Genomic DNA, 18,280 nt, shown 5'->3' on the forward strand with positions numbered 1-18,280 from the left:
TACTTTAGAAATATCTACATGAATTCAGAAAAAAAAAATAGTTGACAAAAAGGCTATTATTTTGCTAAGGTTCTTTTACAATTTGACTTTTTAAACTATTTCATGTATCACTTTTTAAAAAATTAAAATATTTTTTAAAACCATAGAGAGGGCCAAGAGTGTTCCAGTTAGCAAATACCAAATGTGCTTTTTTTAAAACAAAAACAAAAACAAACAAACAAACCAAAAAAAACAGATAGAAGGGCAGTGAGATTTAGAGCTTTAGACCTTTGGAGAGCTTGGGCTTGACCAGCAGGCATGTTGGTAGGGAAATTACTGAATGATGGTAGCAGAAGAACCACATCAACTGGTTTGCCCTTTAGAGAAGGGAGTTGTCCATTGAAGAGACTTGCAGTTAGATAAAGCGATGTTTGGGAGAGGAGGTGCCTGGCTGCCCCCAGGGCTGGATCTCAGCTTTTGAAAAGACCTACATGACTCCTGGGTCAGGCTACCCACCTCTTTCTCTTCTGGACACTTCTGGGAGGAGCCCTGTTCACGGTTGCCTTTCAAGTCTCCTTTTAAAAAATCTACTTTCATTGGTGTCCAATCTCCTTTCGTTGGACACCTGATTTTTTAGACATGTTACTCAAATCCTGGCTTGAGGACCAGTATGTTTCTTTCAGGTAATTTTGCATATCTTGTTTCTGGTACATTTTGTGTGTGTTTTAAATAGTTTAGATCTCAGAGAACGACCTTGTTTATCTAATTCCAGGTTCTTGGAGAGAACTAATTATAGTTTCCCCAGGTACTGTTTACAGATTGTTTAGAGGATCAAAACCAGAAGCAGGAAATCCAGTCAGGAGGTGAAGACAGAAACCCCAATATGGCTATCGAGGACCTACATTTTTTTCAATTATTCTGCCCTGTGGTCCCCATAAGTCCCCAATAGATTCAGGAACTTTCTATATTTTGCCATTGATTCTTTCATCTGTCAGATTGTCCCTTGTGCCTGGAAGCAACAACATCAAAATCCTTGGTCAGGTTACATGCTTGAGTTTTTGGTTAAGAAAATATGGTCACTATACTCATAGGCTTCAATATGTTATCATTTAGTGAGCATCACTCCCGAGGATGGGAATTGGCACAGTTGAGCCTTTGAGAAGCCTGGGGTCCTGAGTGGCCTTTCATTAAGAGAAGGCTGTGGGACTAGCAGGAGAAAACCATCTCTCCTGATGTGGATCGATAAAGGGAGGTCTGCTACCTGGGGCTTTGCTTCTTTATGTAGACAGCTGGCTGTGGTTGATAAAAGAGAGAAACTGGGATTCTGAAGAAACTAATGTTTTAGGGCCTGAAGATCGTTCAGAACTCAACTAATGCAGGCCCATTGTTTTATAGATGAGGAACCAAGGTCCAGTGAGCAGTGCCTTGTCCAAATCTCCGTATGCTGCCAGTTAAGGAAGGAGCCATAATAGAACCCAGCATTCTTTCTATGAGTCTGTGCTGCCCCCCCAAAAGAATGGAAGCCCAGCTTCCTGGAGTAAGAGCTGGATTGACCCCTGGGCAAGGCATTAGCCCTGAAGAGGTGTTGATTGTTATCTATACATAAGTACTAATATACTGCGTGCATAAAGGGCTGCAAACCCAAGGTGGAAGCACCCCACATTGAGGGTCATATGACGTCTTATATCTCAAACTAGTAAAAATCAGTCCACAGCGAGAACTGGCTAACTCACTCTGTGTCATGGCTCGAAGGGAGTTCTTTTGCTCCCCTTAGCTGCCATCTTGAGGACTGTAACATCTCTCAGAAGAAAGGGCCTGGAGAGGAAGTGTGTGCCTTGACATTGGGGAATCAGGATAAAGAAAGCCACCTTAACTGTGAGCATTGCCCAGCCCTGAGCTGCTGGCACAGTGGAGCCTGGTGGTAAGAGCACAAGCTTTGGGGTTCACACCAAGCTCCCCTTACTTGTGTGACATGAGGCGAATCATTTCAACTTCTCTTAGTCTCAGTTCCATCATCTTAAAACTGGATGGGTAATTCCCACTTTGTAGGGTCAAAGGAGGTAACGTGCAGAAAGAGCATGACACCTTGCCCGATACATGGCAGGTGCTTAGCAATTGTTCACATGAGAATGGAGATGAGTATGGATGTCACTCTACAGTAGACTGGGGCAGGGGCTAGTCCCCTGAACTCCTTGAGGGTTTGTATTCCTGGGTCAGGACCTGGTTACAGTAGACCGCATAAGTGTGTGCTGGGGCTTGGGGTGGGGTAGGGTAGCAAGGAGACCAGCCTGCCTGGAGCAGAGGGTTAATATGAGGGAGAGAGGCTGAGGGGTGTGGCTTCCATCCTGTTGGTCGTTGGGGAGTCATTAAAGTTAAGCCCCTCCCATCTTGGACCAGGCCTCAGAAGCAATCTCCTTGCAGCAGAGTCAGATGGAAAGTTTAGTAAGTGTGAAAAGGTGCTCTGTGGCCCTGGTCCTCCATCCCTTTAGGGGGCTGTGAAGGCTTAAGGTTTGACCCACTGTCCTGCACCCTGTGCAGGGCACTAGGCTAGGCCAAGCCTCACAGCCCCACCCACAAGGGGGAAGATTCTTACAAACCCACCCCCATTTTACAAGGGAAAAGGCTGAGGCTGGACAGAGGGGAGTGCCTTCCCCAGGATTATGTGGCTAGTAAGGAGCAGAACTGGACATACTGTACTCACCCACTGTCTGAGCTCCAGCACGCTGCTGCTTGCCCCGCCTCGCTGGGGGTGCTCCATTCACTCTCCCAACAGTCTCTCCTGAGGTCCACCTGCTTCCTGCCTGCCCCTCTCTCATTTTGCACTCAGCATAGATGTCACTCCTCTCACTTAAGGTCACATCGCACTTCTCTCACCTGAGGACAGAGCCTGCAATGTGTTCATCTCTGTCCCCTTTGCGGCGAGTCACGGTTGGAGGAGGGGGGTAAAGAAGGAGAAAGGAGATAACAGGGGATGCGGAAGGCACTTCTCACACTGTCCCACTTCTTCCAAGTTCCCTGGTCCTTCCAACACACCAATGCACTTTTCCCCTTCCTAATCCCCCTTCCCCTGCAAGTGCGCGCGCGTGCACACACACATACACACACAGCTCTGGCATGGTTTAGACTTCACTCATCCCCTCATTTCCCTCGAAGCTGTCCCCCATTCTGTTCTTTTTTGTCGCCCTTCCTTTGCCCCTGAGGGGGCCTCAGATGAAGAGGCTTAGCCGCTGACTCACTGCCTCTCAGCCTCGTTCTCTTCATCTGCAAAATAAGCAGGTTGGACAAGGCAGTTGGCAAAGCCTTTCCTATGTTGTTAATAATACCTGGCATTTGTCTGCTGGGTTTCAAAGGGCTTAATCATCCCAACAGCCCTGTGAGAATTGGCCTCATGTTACAAGTGGGGAGACTGAGGCTCAGATTCCTAGAGGGGAAGTGACTTGCTCGGGTCCCAGGGCCCATAAGTGGCAGAGCCAATATCTGAGGTTCCGTGTGCTGTTCAAACCTCGGGCTTTGCCCCTGCCCACAGCAGCGAGCTGCCACTCAGCCACCCTGAGGGAGGCCTCACCCCTCACCCTGACCCACCAGGCCCACACGGTCGGCTCCTGGTGCCCCCAACCTCACCTCTGACCGCTCTTCCCCTTGCTCACTGCACCCCAGCCACGCTGCCCTCCTCCCTGCCCCAACAACTGACCAGGCCCTTTGCCATCCCAAGTCCTTTGCTCTGGCTCTTTGCTCTGCCTGAAATACCTTATTCCTCAGCCTTCAAGGCCACTGCACAGGGTAGAGGGAGAAGAGGTGAGAGCATATGCTGACTGTTGTTTTTTTCCTCTGTTTCCCTTTCAGATCTGATGGTGAGAATTCCAGAACAGTCAGGTCAGTACCTCCTTTCTTTAATAGTGGTTGGGAGATGGGACAGGGACTGGAGGGGGGGGCCTTTGGTTTGTTACTTCGGGATCCATGGGCAGAGGTGGGGGCCAACTCCAGGGGTTTTGTCCTGTTGGTATTAGGGGTGGGTATGGAGTGGGGTGGGAGGGCTGAGGTGAATGTAGCGGGTGTGGGGAGGGGATTGAAACCTCAAGCCCTTAGTCTTTCTGACCCTAGCTGACTCGGGGGCTGGGCTGAACCCCAGAGGGGTTCACGGGAGCTGCCCAGATGGGAAAGCTGACCCCCAGAGAGCTCAGCTCTGGCCCTGGGACCTTTTCAACCTTCTGCTCCCAGGAAAAGAGGGGACAATAAATGTGGGGCTTCCCTGGTCTGGTTTTCATGCTCCACCCTGAACGACTAGCCCTGAGTAGTGGAATTTGGATGGACTTTTGATGGGACACTTTCTATATATTAGAAATTTACATTATGGTGACAAACGCACATGGTTGGTTTTTTTGTTTGTTTTTTTTGCGTGTTTGCTAAAAAGGTTTCCAAGCTTCAGTAAGTTTTCAGGTGGTGATCAATCTGCCACTTGAGCAGGCGGGAGCAAAACTGGGTTAAGGGTGAGGGCTATTTGCACATTTCCCAGGCCTTACCCATCTGAAGCCTCATGAAAACACAAGTGTTAAGTATAGGAACTAAGGGAGGATGTTGGGGGTCTCAGGGAGGGCCCATTAGTCTTAGCATTCGGGTCGGGGGTGTTGGGGTGGACCCAGGCAGCAGAGGCATGGGATGGGCCCACCAGGCCCCAGTCAGGGCTGCCACCGGCATATACAACACCTTCTCGAAGAGTAGAGTCCCCTGAGTGGGTCAGTTGGAGGAAGGTTCCCTTTCCACTGGGCTACTGTGGCCCATCATCAGGCTTTCCGGCTCAGTGAGCAGAGGACAGGTTGGATTCAGGCCCCACTTGTGCCTTCTTGGCTGTGAACACTTGTGCAGGGCACAGCTTGTCCAACCATATGCAGCAGCCCAGGTCCCAGCACCCTGGCAGTGGATATGGGAGGGGGCAGAGGAGCTTAGCCTACAGGCAGAAGTGCAAGAGACACATTGTGCCCCAGCCCCCAGGTGGGGGGATGGGGTGAGCGCACCTATGCCCAGGGCCAAGGTAGGGGCTGTGGCGCATGCTCGGGCTGGCAGGAAGTCAAGGTGAATGTGGTGGCCGCAGCCAGGCCCAGTATATGTAACAAGACAGTCAGTCCCTGCCCATGCACGCAGCAAAAGATACGGGATGGCCACAGCCCGTTCTAGCATTTAGGAAGTCACAGGTCTTGGAAAGGACTTGGATCCCACTGTTGCACCGTGTGTTTAGAGAAGGGCAGCTTGGGCTGACTCCCAGCACAGGCCCCCAGGCATCTCTGTTGTGTTGATATGCCTCCTACTTGTCCAGCGACAGATTGGCAGCGTCTCTAGCTCTGAGCACTTCCCAGCAGGGGAGTTCCTGGGACCCGTAGCTCAGGGTATTTCGTAATTATCATAATCATAAATCGTAGGGCGATGTAAGTTGGGCCTTTACAACGCGCTGAAGTAGCCAACAACTTTCTTTTGTTTGATCCTCCCTGTGACACTGTAGGCGAGACCTGGGCTGGCCTTGCCATCATTGTTTTACAGTTGGGGAAACTATGGCTCGGCCTGGTTTGCCCAAAGCCACGCAACTAATATTTGGCTGAGTCTGGATTCAAACTCAAGTCTGCCTGGCACAAAGCCCAGAGCCCGGCCCGTGACGGCCCTGCAGGAGCTGTGGGCCGCCTTGTGGATCATAGTAACCCTCCTCCTCCTAATGTTAGTAATAATAGCAGTTATCATTTGCTCCTCGCATAATAAGAACTCTGAACATGTTTTTCTTTAATGCTCACAACAGCCCTATTAGGCATGGATTAGGACCCCTGACTTACAGATGAGGAATCCGAGGCTCCTGAGAGGGTCGGTGACTTGCCCAAGGAAAGAAGAGCAATGGGGCTGGGTGGCATCACTCTGACTCACACCCGGGGCTGTCTGGTTCCAAAGCCAGTGTCTGTGTTGGGTCCACAGTCAAGGAAGATACAGGGGCCTTGAGGACTCAGCAATTGGAGAAGTAGCGCTTAAATTCAGGCTGTAGAAAGGACCTTGAACATTGCAGTTGTGGGGCAAGATGTGGCAGACGTGAAGAGAAGACTAACTGGGAACCAGGGCAGGCGGGGCTGCCTGAGGGTGCTCTCAGTACCTGCATGTAAATTGTTGAGCTCACCTCAGTTAAGGGTCAGAAATGGCCTCCGGGAGAAGGCGGCATCTAAGCTGGGCTGTGGATGAAGGACCCGAAGACCCTGCAGATGGAGGACATTGCTGGAAGTGGAGCGGGCATGCCCAGGGAGTGAGGCTGGGCTTAGAGATGGTGGCAGTCAATCGGGCTAAAACAGATCTGGACAGGAAAGCCTCAAATGTTAAAGGTCTGAATGCTGGTCAAGGCTGGGTCAGACACCTTCTGTCATCAGGGGGGACTGGGGAGGTCTGGAGGAGAGGCTGGACTCTGCAGCATAGCAAGGGAAGCAAAGGGCCCCATTTATGGCTAGGTCGCTTTCTAGATAGGTGACTTTGGACAAACCTGTTCATGCCTTGGAGCTCCAGTGCCCTCCTCTAATGAGCATTGTGTAAAGGGGAGAGGTCAGGAGGACAGAAGAAACACCAAGGAGAGGGATTAGACCGCGGCTGCGTTGGAAGCAGAACAGCAAGGAGCGAGCAGAATTGGTGTGTTGAAAACCCCGGTGGCAAGGCCCAGGCCTGAGGGCTTCCAAGTGTGGGTGCCAGAGGAAGTGTGGAGTCTAATTAGAGCTGAACAGCTGGTGTTGCAGGAGGGCTGTGGGTAGAAGAAGGTGCCTGGACTTCCTGTAGATCTGTGAGAAGTTGTCAGACCTCCAGGCACCTTAAACCAAGGTCCAGAGAGGGACTAGCGATGGCCCAAGTTCAGGAAGTTAGCTCTCAGCAGAGCCTGCTTCCTAGCTGTGTGTTTTTTGGGAAGTCACTTAACTTCTCTGATCCTTATTAGTTTCCTCATCAGTAAAATGAGGATAATAATTCTGACTTCTGTGCATTGATGAGAGAACTTACAGTAAAGCAATGCTCAGCACAAAATAGTGGCTAACACACTGGAGTGCCCTCTGCCTTCCCCAACCTAATCTCTGTCATATGCTGAATAGTCAAGCTTGAGAAATGTGAAGTGTAGAACTTGAAAACAGAGGGGTAGGAGGACCCAATACCTCTGCCACCAGAAGCAAAAGGACCCCAGGCCTGGAGGCACTGCTTCTGCAGTTAGGGTCAGGCTGGAACTGGGGTGTGGAGGGACCAGGGACCAGGCTGGGGTTGCTAGGCACGCAAGGATGAGAGCTGGAAGAGGTGGCCTGTTGCTAAGGAAGGAGGGAGGGTGTGGGGAGCCACTGACACCCAGTGGAGCCTGGGATGTCCCCATGGCAACAGGAGCCGCTGCAACCTCGGGAGGAGAGGTGGGAGGAGCAGCCACTGCTGGCTCTGTTCCCAGAGGCCTCCCACTCTGGGCCTCAGTGCCCTCATCTGTCCAACGAGAGTTTAGATTAGATCATCTCTAAAATTCTTCCTTGTTTTGACCTCCTGGAATCTGGGGTGGCTGAGACCTCACGGAGGACTTTCCGTGGTTCCCACATTCGCATGTCCAAGACACCGCTAGTCCCCAGAGCCGCCCCAACTGCATTGGCTCTTCCCTCCCATGCTGCCTCCTGTTCGGTGCAGCCCGGGGGCCTGCCCTGTCCAACTGTCCGTTCCCACCACTTCCTTTGCCTGGAACCTTGTCATTTACTGCCTGTCCAGTGCACTTTGGGGGGCCCAGCTCCAGTCCTGCCCTCTCTGGACAGCCTGCTTCCTCCCTCCTGGGCTTCTTTGGCTCCGAAGGTCTGAGCTCCTCCTGCTAGCCTTAGTAACCACCGCTGCAGTTTATCAAGCCCCTTCTGGGAACTGGCTCCACACAGGACACTTGACAGGCTGAAAGCTTTACAGTAAATCTATGGTGTATTGCAAATCCCGTTTTACTGGAGAGACAGTGCTCTGAGAGCTTATGTGACTTGTCTGCGGTCCCTCGGGTACTATGTGGTGGAGCCAGGCCTGGCACTGGGTTCTGTGTGAGTGCTGTCGCCCAGGCCTGTGGTGGGTGTTAGCAGCAGCACTTGCTGGGTGATCCCTAAAGCTATGCCGGGCACCATGTTGGGTGCTTTCACATACTCTCTCATTTAATCCTCACAATAATCCTATAGGGTATATACTCTTGTCATTTTACAGATGAGGAAACTGAGGCTTAGAGAGCTAAAATAATCCTCCCCCAGTGGTAGAACTAGGATAGGAATCCAGACCATCAGAGTTGTAGTCACCACTGTGCTGTACTGAGGCTAACCCAGGCATATTCCAGAAGCACCACAGAGCATGCCCTGTGTACCAGGCCTGTGTTGTGTGATCCTTGGGGTGAGAGAGGGGGTGGATAAGAGCGGGGCACAGACACAGATGAGCCAGCTTTGGCAAGCCCAAATGGGAGTGTGCTGCTGAGGCGGAGCCAGTTGTAAGGATGAGAGTCTGGAGGGGGTGGAGCTGGAATCTGACAGTGGGACAGAGGATGAGGGAGGCGGGGGAAGTTGGGTAATTTTCCCAAAGAAGGTACCTTTCCAGGAAGCTCACAAGAGACAAGAAGGGGTAAGAGGGTCCTCCCTCCCCTTCCTGTTTGCAATCCCTTGCCCCCACCTGGCCCATCTCCAGGAAGTGGGTGACCCCTAAGCTGGCTGCCTGCCTGGTTGGCACTAAAATAAACCTCTCTCTTCCCCTCCCCTCGCTTCTGTCCCCTCTGTCCTGGCTTTAATTAGCAGCCCTGGGAATGAGTCACTTGGCAGCTGGGGAGGGAGGCTGCACAGCACCCAGTCAAGCCTCCACTCCTGGCCCAAGCCTGCGGGCAGCGCCACTGTGTTCATGCACGTGGATGCTTCCTGCCGGCCAGCCGGCCCCATCGGTGATCTGTGAAGAGGAAGATGGCAGGGGCCGCGCCGCCTGCTAGCTGGGCCCTGCTGTCAGGGTGTCCGCATAGGAGGAGCATATCTGGTGTTGCTGCCTTTGTTTCTGTGCGCCACTGGATGTCAGTGCGTGCGCGCGTGGCTTTAGTGTTTGCCTGTGGTAGGAAGTGTCAGGAAATGAGGGAGCATTTGGGTGAACAAGCACAAATGCTTTATGATTGCATTCACCCCTCCCTACATAAGTGTTCTTTATGTGGTTTGCGTTGTGCAAGCCCTGCATTTATAGCCCCAGTTTCCCCTTGTCTTAGTCTGGGTCCATTTTGTTGCACGGAACAGAAACCCACTGAAACTCGGTCAAGAATAAAGGGTAGGGGGAACTCTTGTGAGGCTACATCTCAGGGAATCTAAGAACAGTAAATGAGGTATAGCCAGGCCACGACCCAACTGGAAGTGGGACAAAGAAGTCAAGGACCAAAACCAAGGGACCAAGATTGCTGGCGTTCTCTCTCTCTCTGTGTCTCTCTCTTTCCCTCCATCTCTAGGGCCCATGTCTCAGCTCTCATCTCTCATGTCAGCCTGGTCCCTGTCATCTCTTTGTCACTGACTTCTCTCTCTGGACTGGCTTCCTCTGCTTTCAAGCAATGTGACCTTCCAGCTTCAGGGTCCACCCCCATATGACTGCAGCATTTCTGTCTAGCCTATGGTAACACGAGGTGCCAAGGGGCTGTAGGTGGGAGTCGATTCTCTTGGAAGTGGGTGAGGGCAGAAAGGTCAAATACTTGGTACTTGGTCTTCTACAGTGACCACAGATTTGATGTTTCCACAGTGAGGTCCCAGCCTGGTGGCAGACTGCTCAGAGACCCAGGATTGTAAGATTGCCCATTCATCAAGGTTCTGGTTCTTACTGTAATGCAAATTAATCTTTGCTCTCTGTGCTTTCAAATTTCATACTCTTGTATCAGAACGCCCCGTTTTACCTAGAAATTTCCCCTTATTTTATGCTGAAGCAGCTTTTAAGTGCACAGTGAATATTACCATTGCTCCCAGTATGTGGTGATTTTCATAGCCTCAGAATGACTGGCATAATGCTACCCATGGTACAGCTGCTACCAAGTTCTTGATTGCTTCAGGAATTTTTACCTTTTATTAGTGCAGTGACTGCATTTATAGTTATCTGCAGTATATAATTACAAGCGCACATTATCAATATTATCAGCTTGACGCTTGAGCTTAGTTTTCCATTAATACAAACCCTGCAGTTTTTACATTAATTACAGAGGGAATTAATGACCCCTTAGACAAGTTTTCACCTATGAGTAAAGAGTTGGGAACCAGCTGTGCCTGTAATGACTGGTCTCCAGACGCAGGGTCAATGCCCTCCGCCCTGACCTCAGCCCTGGCCTCCAATTCCCTGGCTGAGACTAGAGGCTGCCCACCTCCTCCTCCTTGGGAGCCTCCTGTTTCTGGTGTGGCACATGGCAGGTGCTGTCATTATTTCTAATAAAAATGATACTTTTCTTATTATTGTCAAAGCCCGTGTCTTCCCCATGTAAATGGTAAAGCCGAGTGTGTGAGATTGTCCCTACTCAGGGCCGAGTCTCCTTCAGCTCCTCCCATCCATTTTTTTACTATTCCAAATATTAACAATTGTTTTGATCCAAAAATGTCTGTTATGTGTCGGGTACTGTTAGAGAACACTCAGCACGTATTATCTTTAATCTTCCGAGTGCCCTGCTAAGTAGTGGTGATCACATCCACTTTATTAATAGGGAGCAAACCAAACCAGAGGGTAGAGTGAGCTGTTAGAGGCCGTGCGTCCATTTAGTCAGTCATTCATTCAAGGGTGATGGGCCAGGCACTGATGTGCTAAATTAAATGCAGTTTGTAACGATGATAAGTAATAACGGAGTCCGGAGTCGTGCTCTGAGGAAACTCACTGTCTCGTATGGAAGCAGTCAAGGAAACAGACAATTACAGACAATTACAGGGGAAGTGTAGGGTGCTGTGGGAGCACCCCGAAAGTATACCCAGCCCAGCCTGAGGGTCAGGGAGGCTTCTCCAAGCTGACATCTAAGCTGAGGGTTGGAAGATGAGTAGAAGTTGGCCAGGGGAGCTGTGGGGTGGGGTGAGATGAAGTGGAGGGTGTTGCAGGCAGAGCAAAAAAGAATGTACGCTTGGGCTGTGGGAGGGGTATTTGGCACTCGCATTTGTGAATTGCGAAGGCTGTGTGTGCAGTAGAGTGGCACTGTCATGACAAGTGGTCTGGAAAGGGGGCAAAAAGTAAATTGGGAGGGTGGAACAGGAACCCTGGTCAGTTAGGCCCAGAACTGAAGAGCTGCAGAACCCAAGAGCAGTTTCCATGCTTCAGGGCTCCTGGAGACAGGCGGTTTGCGTAGCAGGCCCTGGAGCCCCGGCCGGCCAGCGTCATGCCAGCATTCTAATAGCCACAGTGCCCTCTAGTGTCCACAAGCCTGTATTGCAGCTCCACCTCAGTGGATTGTGCGTCTCCTACCAACACTTACTGGCCTGTGTGGCTAGGTGCCCTGTGCCGAATGATAGGGACACTGAGATGAATAAGACACAGTCCCTGTCCCACAGAGCTCCTGGCCCAGAAGACGCGACAGTGCTGAGAGAAGCACAGGGTGGGAAGGACACAGGGGAGGGGTCAGAGCAGGTTCCCAGAGGACCACAACTTCTGAGCTGACTTGTAAAGAACAAGGGGGAGCTAGAGAGGTGGGGAGGTGGCAGTGGGGGTTAGGGGATGGGGAAGGGCCTTTTGAGCAGAGGGAAGGCACAGGCAGATAGAGGCTGACAGCAGAGAGCCAGAGAATTGCAAGCACTTGTCTAGATGGAGCACAGGGTGAAGATGGGGAAAGACTTTGACTAGCTAGAGATGGTGGGTAGGGGCCAGCTCACAGAAGGTTCTAGAATGCCTGCCACTAACTTAAGCATAGGCACTTGTGAATGGACTCATATAAGGAACTTCCCTATTATTTTGGGATCACAAACCCATCTGAGGACCTGATGAAAGCTATGCTCTCCCCGGAAACATGCTGTTATGCATAAATATTGGTCATACAACTTCAGGGGCTTCAGAGACACCCCTATGCCTATCCACGAACCACAGGCTGCCAAAGTATTCTTGGTATAAATACTAAAACTTTATCGTGGCCTCCAAGGCTCTGCATGATCGGGCCTCTACCCACATCTCTAGTCTCACCTCTCTTCTCTTTGTTTTTTCCACCCAGCCCCTTCGGCCTCTTTGCAGTTCGTGAAATACTCCCTCAGGTCCTTTGCCCAAGTTGTTTCCTCTGCCTGAAACATTCTCCCTGCTAACTCCACTTTTGCCCAGCTTAATTCCATTAGTTGTTGAACATCTGTTTCCTCTCACTTGAATATAAGCTCCATGAGATCAAGACATAAACTACCTTAGTCACTGCTTGTCCAGCCCCCAACCCAGTGCTTGGTCCACAGGATCTGGGAATAAGGGACTGAAGCCCTTGCCAGTGCCCTGTCAAACTCCTCACCCATATAATTCCTTCTTCCCTTCCGTTTCTGGTGGTCATCCCATGAGTCTACCCAACATGCTCAGATAGTCTGAATTCCAAGAGTGGCCCAGATTAAGAGATATTTTCCTAGAAATTGTCCCATTCCTGAAACAAACAGCCTTCCCATGGGTCTCCCTTGCCTCTCTGGGAGAAGGGTCAAACTCTCTCAGGCTCAAGCTGAGATATTTCATCATGTCCACATTCGTTTCACTGAATACTCACAAGAATCTGTGAAGTGGGAATCACCACTCATCTTTTATAGATGAATAAACTGAACCTCAGAGGGGTTAGCAGCTGAAAAGTGGTTGACGTGGGGACTTGTACTCAGCTCTCCCAGGCACCAAAGTGAAGGCTCTTGGCCTCACCACGGAGGGGAAGGGGCTTGCCCAAGGTAACACAGCATCAGCTGTAGGGCCAGGACCAGAATTTCTGTCTCTCAACTCCTGCCAGGCCAGGAAGAAGGTTTGGGCCAGAGGTGCAGCTCTTAGCAAAATAACTGCAAATGGGTGCCAGGTGCAGCTGTGGCAGGAACTAGGAGAGTTGCTGAAGGAGAGAGAAAAAAGCAGACGCTGAGTCCAGAGTCCTAAGGACCAAGGGGTGGGCCAAGGATGCCACGAAGGGCCCATAGATGCCAACTTTGTGGTGGTTTGGAGGGCCTATCTTGCTCAGCAGCTTTGGCTTTCTTGAGAGGAACCAGCTGCCCCGGCAGGGAGGCAGGAAGGCTGGCCTGTTGCCTGTCAGCTCCTATTCCTTCTAGATCACTGGCCCCCTGGCCCCTCCCAGGGCTACCTTCTGCTCAGAACAGCCAGGGGCCTGGTCTCTGGGGTTGTGAAAGGACAGGAATGCACTGAGCTGGATCTGGGCTACTCTTCAGGAGCCCCCACATCCTTCAAATCCTCCATTCTCTCCTTGCAACAGCCCCGCCCATGCGGAGGAGAGCGTGATTGCTGTGGCAGGTAGCTGGGGAGTCAGGGCACCTGGATTCTAGTCTGACTGGCTCTATGAACTTCAGTAAGACTCTTCCCCTCTTCAGGCCTCAATTTCTCCATCGGTAAAACCAGGCGGGGCAATTGCCTCGGAAAAACAGCCTCTTGATCGTGAATGGCTTTTCTGACTTTCTCTCTACTCTTCAGGGAGCTTTTCTCTCAGCCAGTCCAGAAAACAACACAGAATTGAGTGAGAACTGTTGCAGTGGTCAAGAATATTGTCCAGGGCCTCATCCTGATTTCTCAAAATGAGTGATTTGAATTTTACGTCATCTGGAGCATCCCAGAACAACAACCAAATGGTCTCTTTAGCTGTGCTGAAGATGAGGAAATGTGCGAAAAGCTTCCATGGAAAGGTTTCTGTGTTCGCATGGCCGAGGGGACAGATTCCAGGTTTGGGACTGGCCAAACCAGGTCCTGATCTTGGGGTTATGCCACTAACTGGCTGTATTGCCTGTGCCGTGTCCATCTCCTTTTCTCTTCAGGAGAATAGGGCTGTTGACACACACTTGACAGGGTGCTTGGGTGGATTCCAATGGAGGTGCACATAGGGAACCCAGCCTGAGGTTTGGCCCAGAGGAGTCACTGTGAGCTCTGAAAGCTGCTTCCTCTTACCAGGACTTCCTAGCCCTCCTGGGGGAGCAAGGGAAGGAGCAAAGTTTCCAGTTGCAGTCTGGCCTACAGCCCAGCTGGCCTGGCCCCGCCTCTTTGGTTCCTCCTTCTAGGGAAGGGCTGGGGAGGAGGGTTTGGTGACACCGTGGAGGCACCGCCCAGGGCCAGGGGGCGCCTGCCCTCGGGACAGGTCCAGACCCATGGAGCCCCCCGGGAGGAGTAGCAGGTAGGAACCTGGGCCCCCCAACCCCTGCAGCCTGACTCCCTTCCTTCCTGCTCAGGCCTAGACCTGGTCCCTGTGCTGCTGATTCAGCAGCCTTCTGGCTTCCTGGTTCCTGGCTCCCCTCTTGGACTCTTGGAGGCCTTTGGCTTGGGGGAGGGAGCCAGCTTGAGTGGGTAAGCCCATGGATATCAGGGTGCCCAGCACCGTAAAGACCCTGGAGCCCCGAGCAGTCCGAGGCCTGGGAGGGGTGTGATTGGTGGCTGCCCTGGAATGCTAGCCTGGCCCAGCACTGCAGGGCTCCACAGAGCCGCTGAGATTCCCTGATACCAACATTCCAGCAGCCTTAGGGTCTCTGAGTCTCAGGATTAATGAGATAACCAGTCAAGGACTTGGGCGGGTGACTGGCACGTTGATGGCAGTTGAGAAACTGTCATTCTGGTGATGATGATTCAGAGTCTCTGATAAGAAGTCTCGGAGTCCAAGATTCTGAAAGGTTCTAAGATTTGGGTATCCTCAAATTTGCAGCACGTCAGATAGTGAGCAGCTGGCCTGGCCTGCAGCCACATCTTCAGGCCTTTATTTGGGCTCTTGAATGCCAGGCCCTGACCACAACCTGCCTTCAGGGGCTTGTGGGGGGCGGGGGCGGGGACGGGGGCAGGCTGCCTTGGAAGGGCCAGTGCCACTACCAGCATCTGTCCCTTGCTGGGTAGGGGCGGGACCAGCTCCTCAGCCTCACCAGCCAGCTGTCACTCTTCCCTTTTCATTCTCTGGACTTTAATCATGGGAAGCAGGAGGCCGAGGGGCCTTTGGACCCTGCACTAGGGGTGGGGACACAGCTGGGGGGCGGAGCATGGGCCCTGCCCTGGGCTGGGGGTGCAGCGCTGGCCTTGGAAGTAAAGACTTCTGCTCCTTGTAAGGACCCTATCCTCTGGTTAGCTGGGCCCCACCTGGGCTGCCCACCCCTAGTCCCATCCTGTCACCAAGACCACTGAGGCCTTGTCAGCTCTCCTCCGCCCTCTCCTCTCTCCTCTCCTCTCCTCTCCTCTCCTGTCCTCTCCTCTCCTCTCCTGTCCTCTCCTCTCCTCTCCTGTCCTCTCCTCTCCTCTCCTGTCCTCTCCTCTCCTCTCCTGTCCTCTCCTCTCCTCTCCTCTCCTCTCCTCTCCTCTCCTCTCCTCTCCTCTCCTCTCCTCTCCTCTCCTCTCCTCTCCTCTCCTCTCCTCTCCTCTCCTCTCCTCTCCTCTCCTCTCCTCTTTCCTCTCTCTGCCTCTCTCTGCCTCTCCCTGTCTTCTCTCTGTGTCCTTTGTCTCACCCCTTTTCCGTCTTCCTCTTTCTCTTGTCTTTCTCCAGCTCTGTCTCACCCTTTCCTTGTCTCTTTCGGTTTCTAGCTGTCTCTCTCCCTCTCCTCCCACAATGTTTCCTCCACTCACCTGGCCTGGGCTCTTTGGACCCAGAGTTTCTCCTCTCTCCATCCCTCCCTTCCTTATTGTAAGGAGTATTTATAAGGGGGAGCCCCCCTACATCTTTTGCCTTTCTCTTTCATCCCCCCTCCCTCCCACCCCTCGTCCCTACTCGTGTGGCGTCTGGTGTGAGGAGGGCTCCCTTCCCCCTTCCTTGCTGTGGTGTGCCAGTGTCTCCGTGGCCAAGGTCCTCACGGAGTCACCTGGAACACAGGAGGCCCAGCCCGGCTCTTTTGTCTCTGCTGCCCCCTGTTGTCGTTGTGTTCTGTTTGTGGTTCGAGTGCCGTCCTCTCTTTCTTGACTTTGTGGTTTTTTCTTTTTTTCTTCCTTCTTTCCTTCCTTCCCTCCCTCTCTCCGGTTCCTCCCTCCTTTCCCTCCTTCTTGCCTCCCTGCCTCCCACCCCTCCTCTTCCATTCCGTCTCCTCCCCCACCCATTCCTCTCATCTTCCCTTCCTCCCTCCCCCACTCACTCTCATCTCATTGTCCCCATTCCCCACCCTGCCTCTTCCCTCCCTCCCTGTCTCTCTCTCTGTCTCTCTTTCTCTGTCTCTCACTGTCTCTCAGGTCCACAGCGTCTCATACTCTACACCAGTATTGCTGTCCTACTCAGGTCCTTGACTCCATGAAGCTTACCCCCTCAGGCAGGCTGGCAGAGAGCAGGTAAGAGCTAGACCCATCCCTCCTCCCATCCCTCACCCACCCAGACATATAAATATGCAAGAGCATTGCCAGACCCTCCCCCCATCTCCCTCTAGCCCCTGGAGTGACTGTGGAATGGGTGTCTGAGCGCATGAGCAGAATGACTGGAGGACCAGGTCAGGAGACCAAAGAGGACCTTCAGAACCTGTTTGTAGCTTGTCCTTCTTTAAAAATTCTTCCCTAGATACCTGTTGCCAAAAGCGGGAGTTTGGCCCTAGAATATGTAGCATCTGAACTGTTTTAAAGGATGAGTAAGAGTCTGCCAGTTGGATAGGATGGGGAAGGGCATTCAGGCAGAGGCAATAATCTGCCCACACCTTTGAGGAACAGCATTATTTCCAAGTTAATTGGAAAACACATTTTACATTTTCTGATTATGATGCAATAAAATGAAATATTAATAGCAATGGCAGAAAAGGCTAGGCCCATTTGAAAATTTAAAAATACTTATGTTAAAAAGGAAAGAAGAATGGAATTTATGGACTATTTAGAATAAATGTCAATGAGAATACTATGTATAAAAACTTATTGGATGTGACCATGGGGTTCCCAGAGGAAAATTTGTTGTCTTAAATGCTTTTGCTAGAGAACAAGACAGTTTAAATGAAATGAACTTACCATTCCATTCAAGATTGTAGAAAAATAACAACCAAAAGAAAGCAGAATAAAGTAATTACTGTAGATAAAACCAGAAATTAATGCAATAGAAAACAAAAGATTTGATAAACTAAGAGGTAGGTTTTGAAGTGACCAGTAAACTGGACAGACCCCCCTCTGCCAGATATGTCTGAGAAAAAGGCAAGAAAACATAAATAAAATAAGGTTCGATGAGAGAGATTTAACCACAGATTCTGAGGAGACAGAAAATGTCATAAGAAAATGATTTCTGTAATTTTATACCAATAAATGTGAAAATCTAGGTGAAATGGGTAGTTTTCTAGGAAGATATGAATTACCAAATGTCTTAAGAAGTGGCAGAAAACCTAATCAGAATAGAACAGTATAGAATAAGTTTAAAAGATGGCCCAAGTTTTCTCGTGAGAAACAGTACCAAGCCCAGTTGGTAATTATGGAAGTTCTGGTATTATGAAAGGTCTACTGAATTTTTTTTTAATATGTCTTTACTGATTTTAGAGAGAGGAAAGGAGAGGGGGAGAGAGATAGAAACATCAATGATGAGACAGTCATTGATCGGCTGCCTCCTGCACGTCCCCGAGCCCGCAACCTGGGCATGTGCCCTGACTGGGAATCGAACCCTGATCTCCTGGATCTTAGGTCGATGCTTAACCTCTGAGCCATGCTGGTTGAATGATCAGATAGTAGGAAAAGGTCGACAGCTTCCCAGTTCATTCCAGAAAGCTAGTATAACTGGACAAGTTTAGACACACACAAAAAAGGAAAACTATAGCCTAATCTCAAGTATTAATAGAGTAACAAATATTTTAATTACCAAGCTGAATCCATCAATGTACTAAAAGAAGAATGTGTCATGACAAATGAAGGTTTGTCCCAGTAGTGCAGGGATTGTTCAACATTAGGAAAGATGTTATTGTAATTAATTGCATTAATAGATTAAAGAGAAAAGAGTGTGTGTGTGTGTGTGTATATATATATATATATATATATATATATATACACTGAGAGACAAGACCTCAGTTTTTATCTATGTTTAATTGCCTATAACTATCTCTATAAATGCTGAAAGAAATCAAGTGATAAAGTTATATATTCATTCTTGATTTAAAAACTCTTAGTCTTAGTTATCTCTTGGAGCATTGGGGTAATTTGTTACATAGCAATAGATAATTAGTACAGTAAGCTAGGGATCAATTAAAACTTCCTTAACTTGGTAAAGAAT

At 50.6% G+C, this 18,280-nt stretch overlaps 1 protein-coding gene across 2 annotated transcripts in view; it reads left to right on the forward strand.

Annotated features, from left to right (window-relative positions):
* IQSEC2 (IQ motif and Sec7 domain ArfGEF 2) overlaps positions 1-18,280 on the forward strand; it is a 77,833-nt gene that overhangs the window by 20,886 nt on the left and 38,667 nt on the right. The window contains exons 2-3 of one of the 2 annotated variants that reach the window (XM_087829546.1): positions 3,823-3,852; positions 16,288-16,383. In XM_087829546.1, coding sequence (XP_087685672.1) covers positions 3,823-3,852; positions 16,288-16,383 — 126 coding nt within the window. The remainder of the gene's footprint in view (positions 1-3,822; positions 3,853-16,287; positions 16,384-18,280) is intronic. The other variant, XM_087829547.1, reaches the window with a different exon arrangement.

Source organism: Miniopterus natalensis, chromosome X (assembly GCF_054644295.1).
Source record: "Miniopterus natalensis isolate mMinNat1 chromosome X, mMinNat1.hap1, whole genome shotgun sequence".
In the NCBI taxonomy this organism is placed as follows: Eukaryota; Metazoa; Chordata; class Mammalia; order Chiroptera; family Miniopteridae; genus Miniopterus; species Miniopterus natalensis.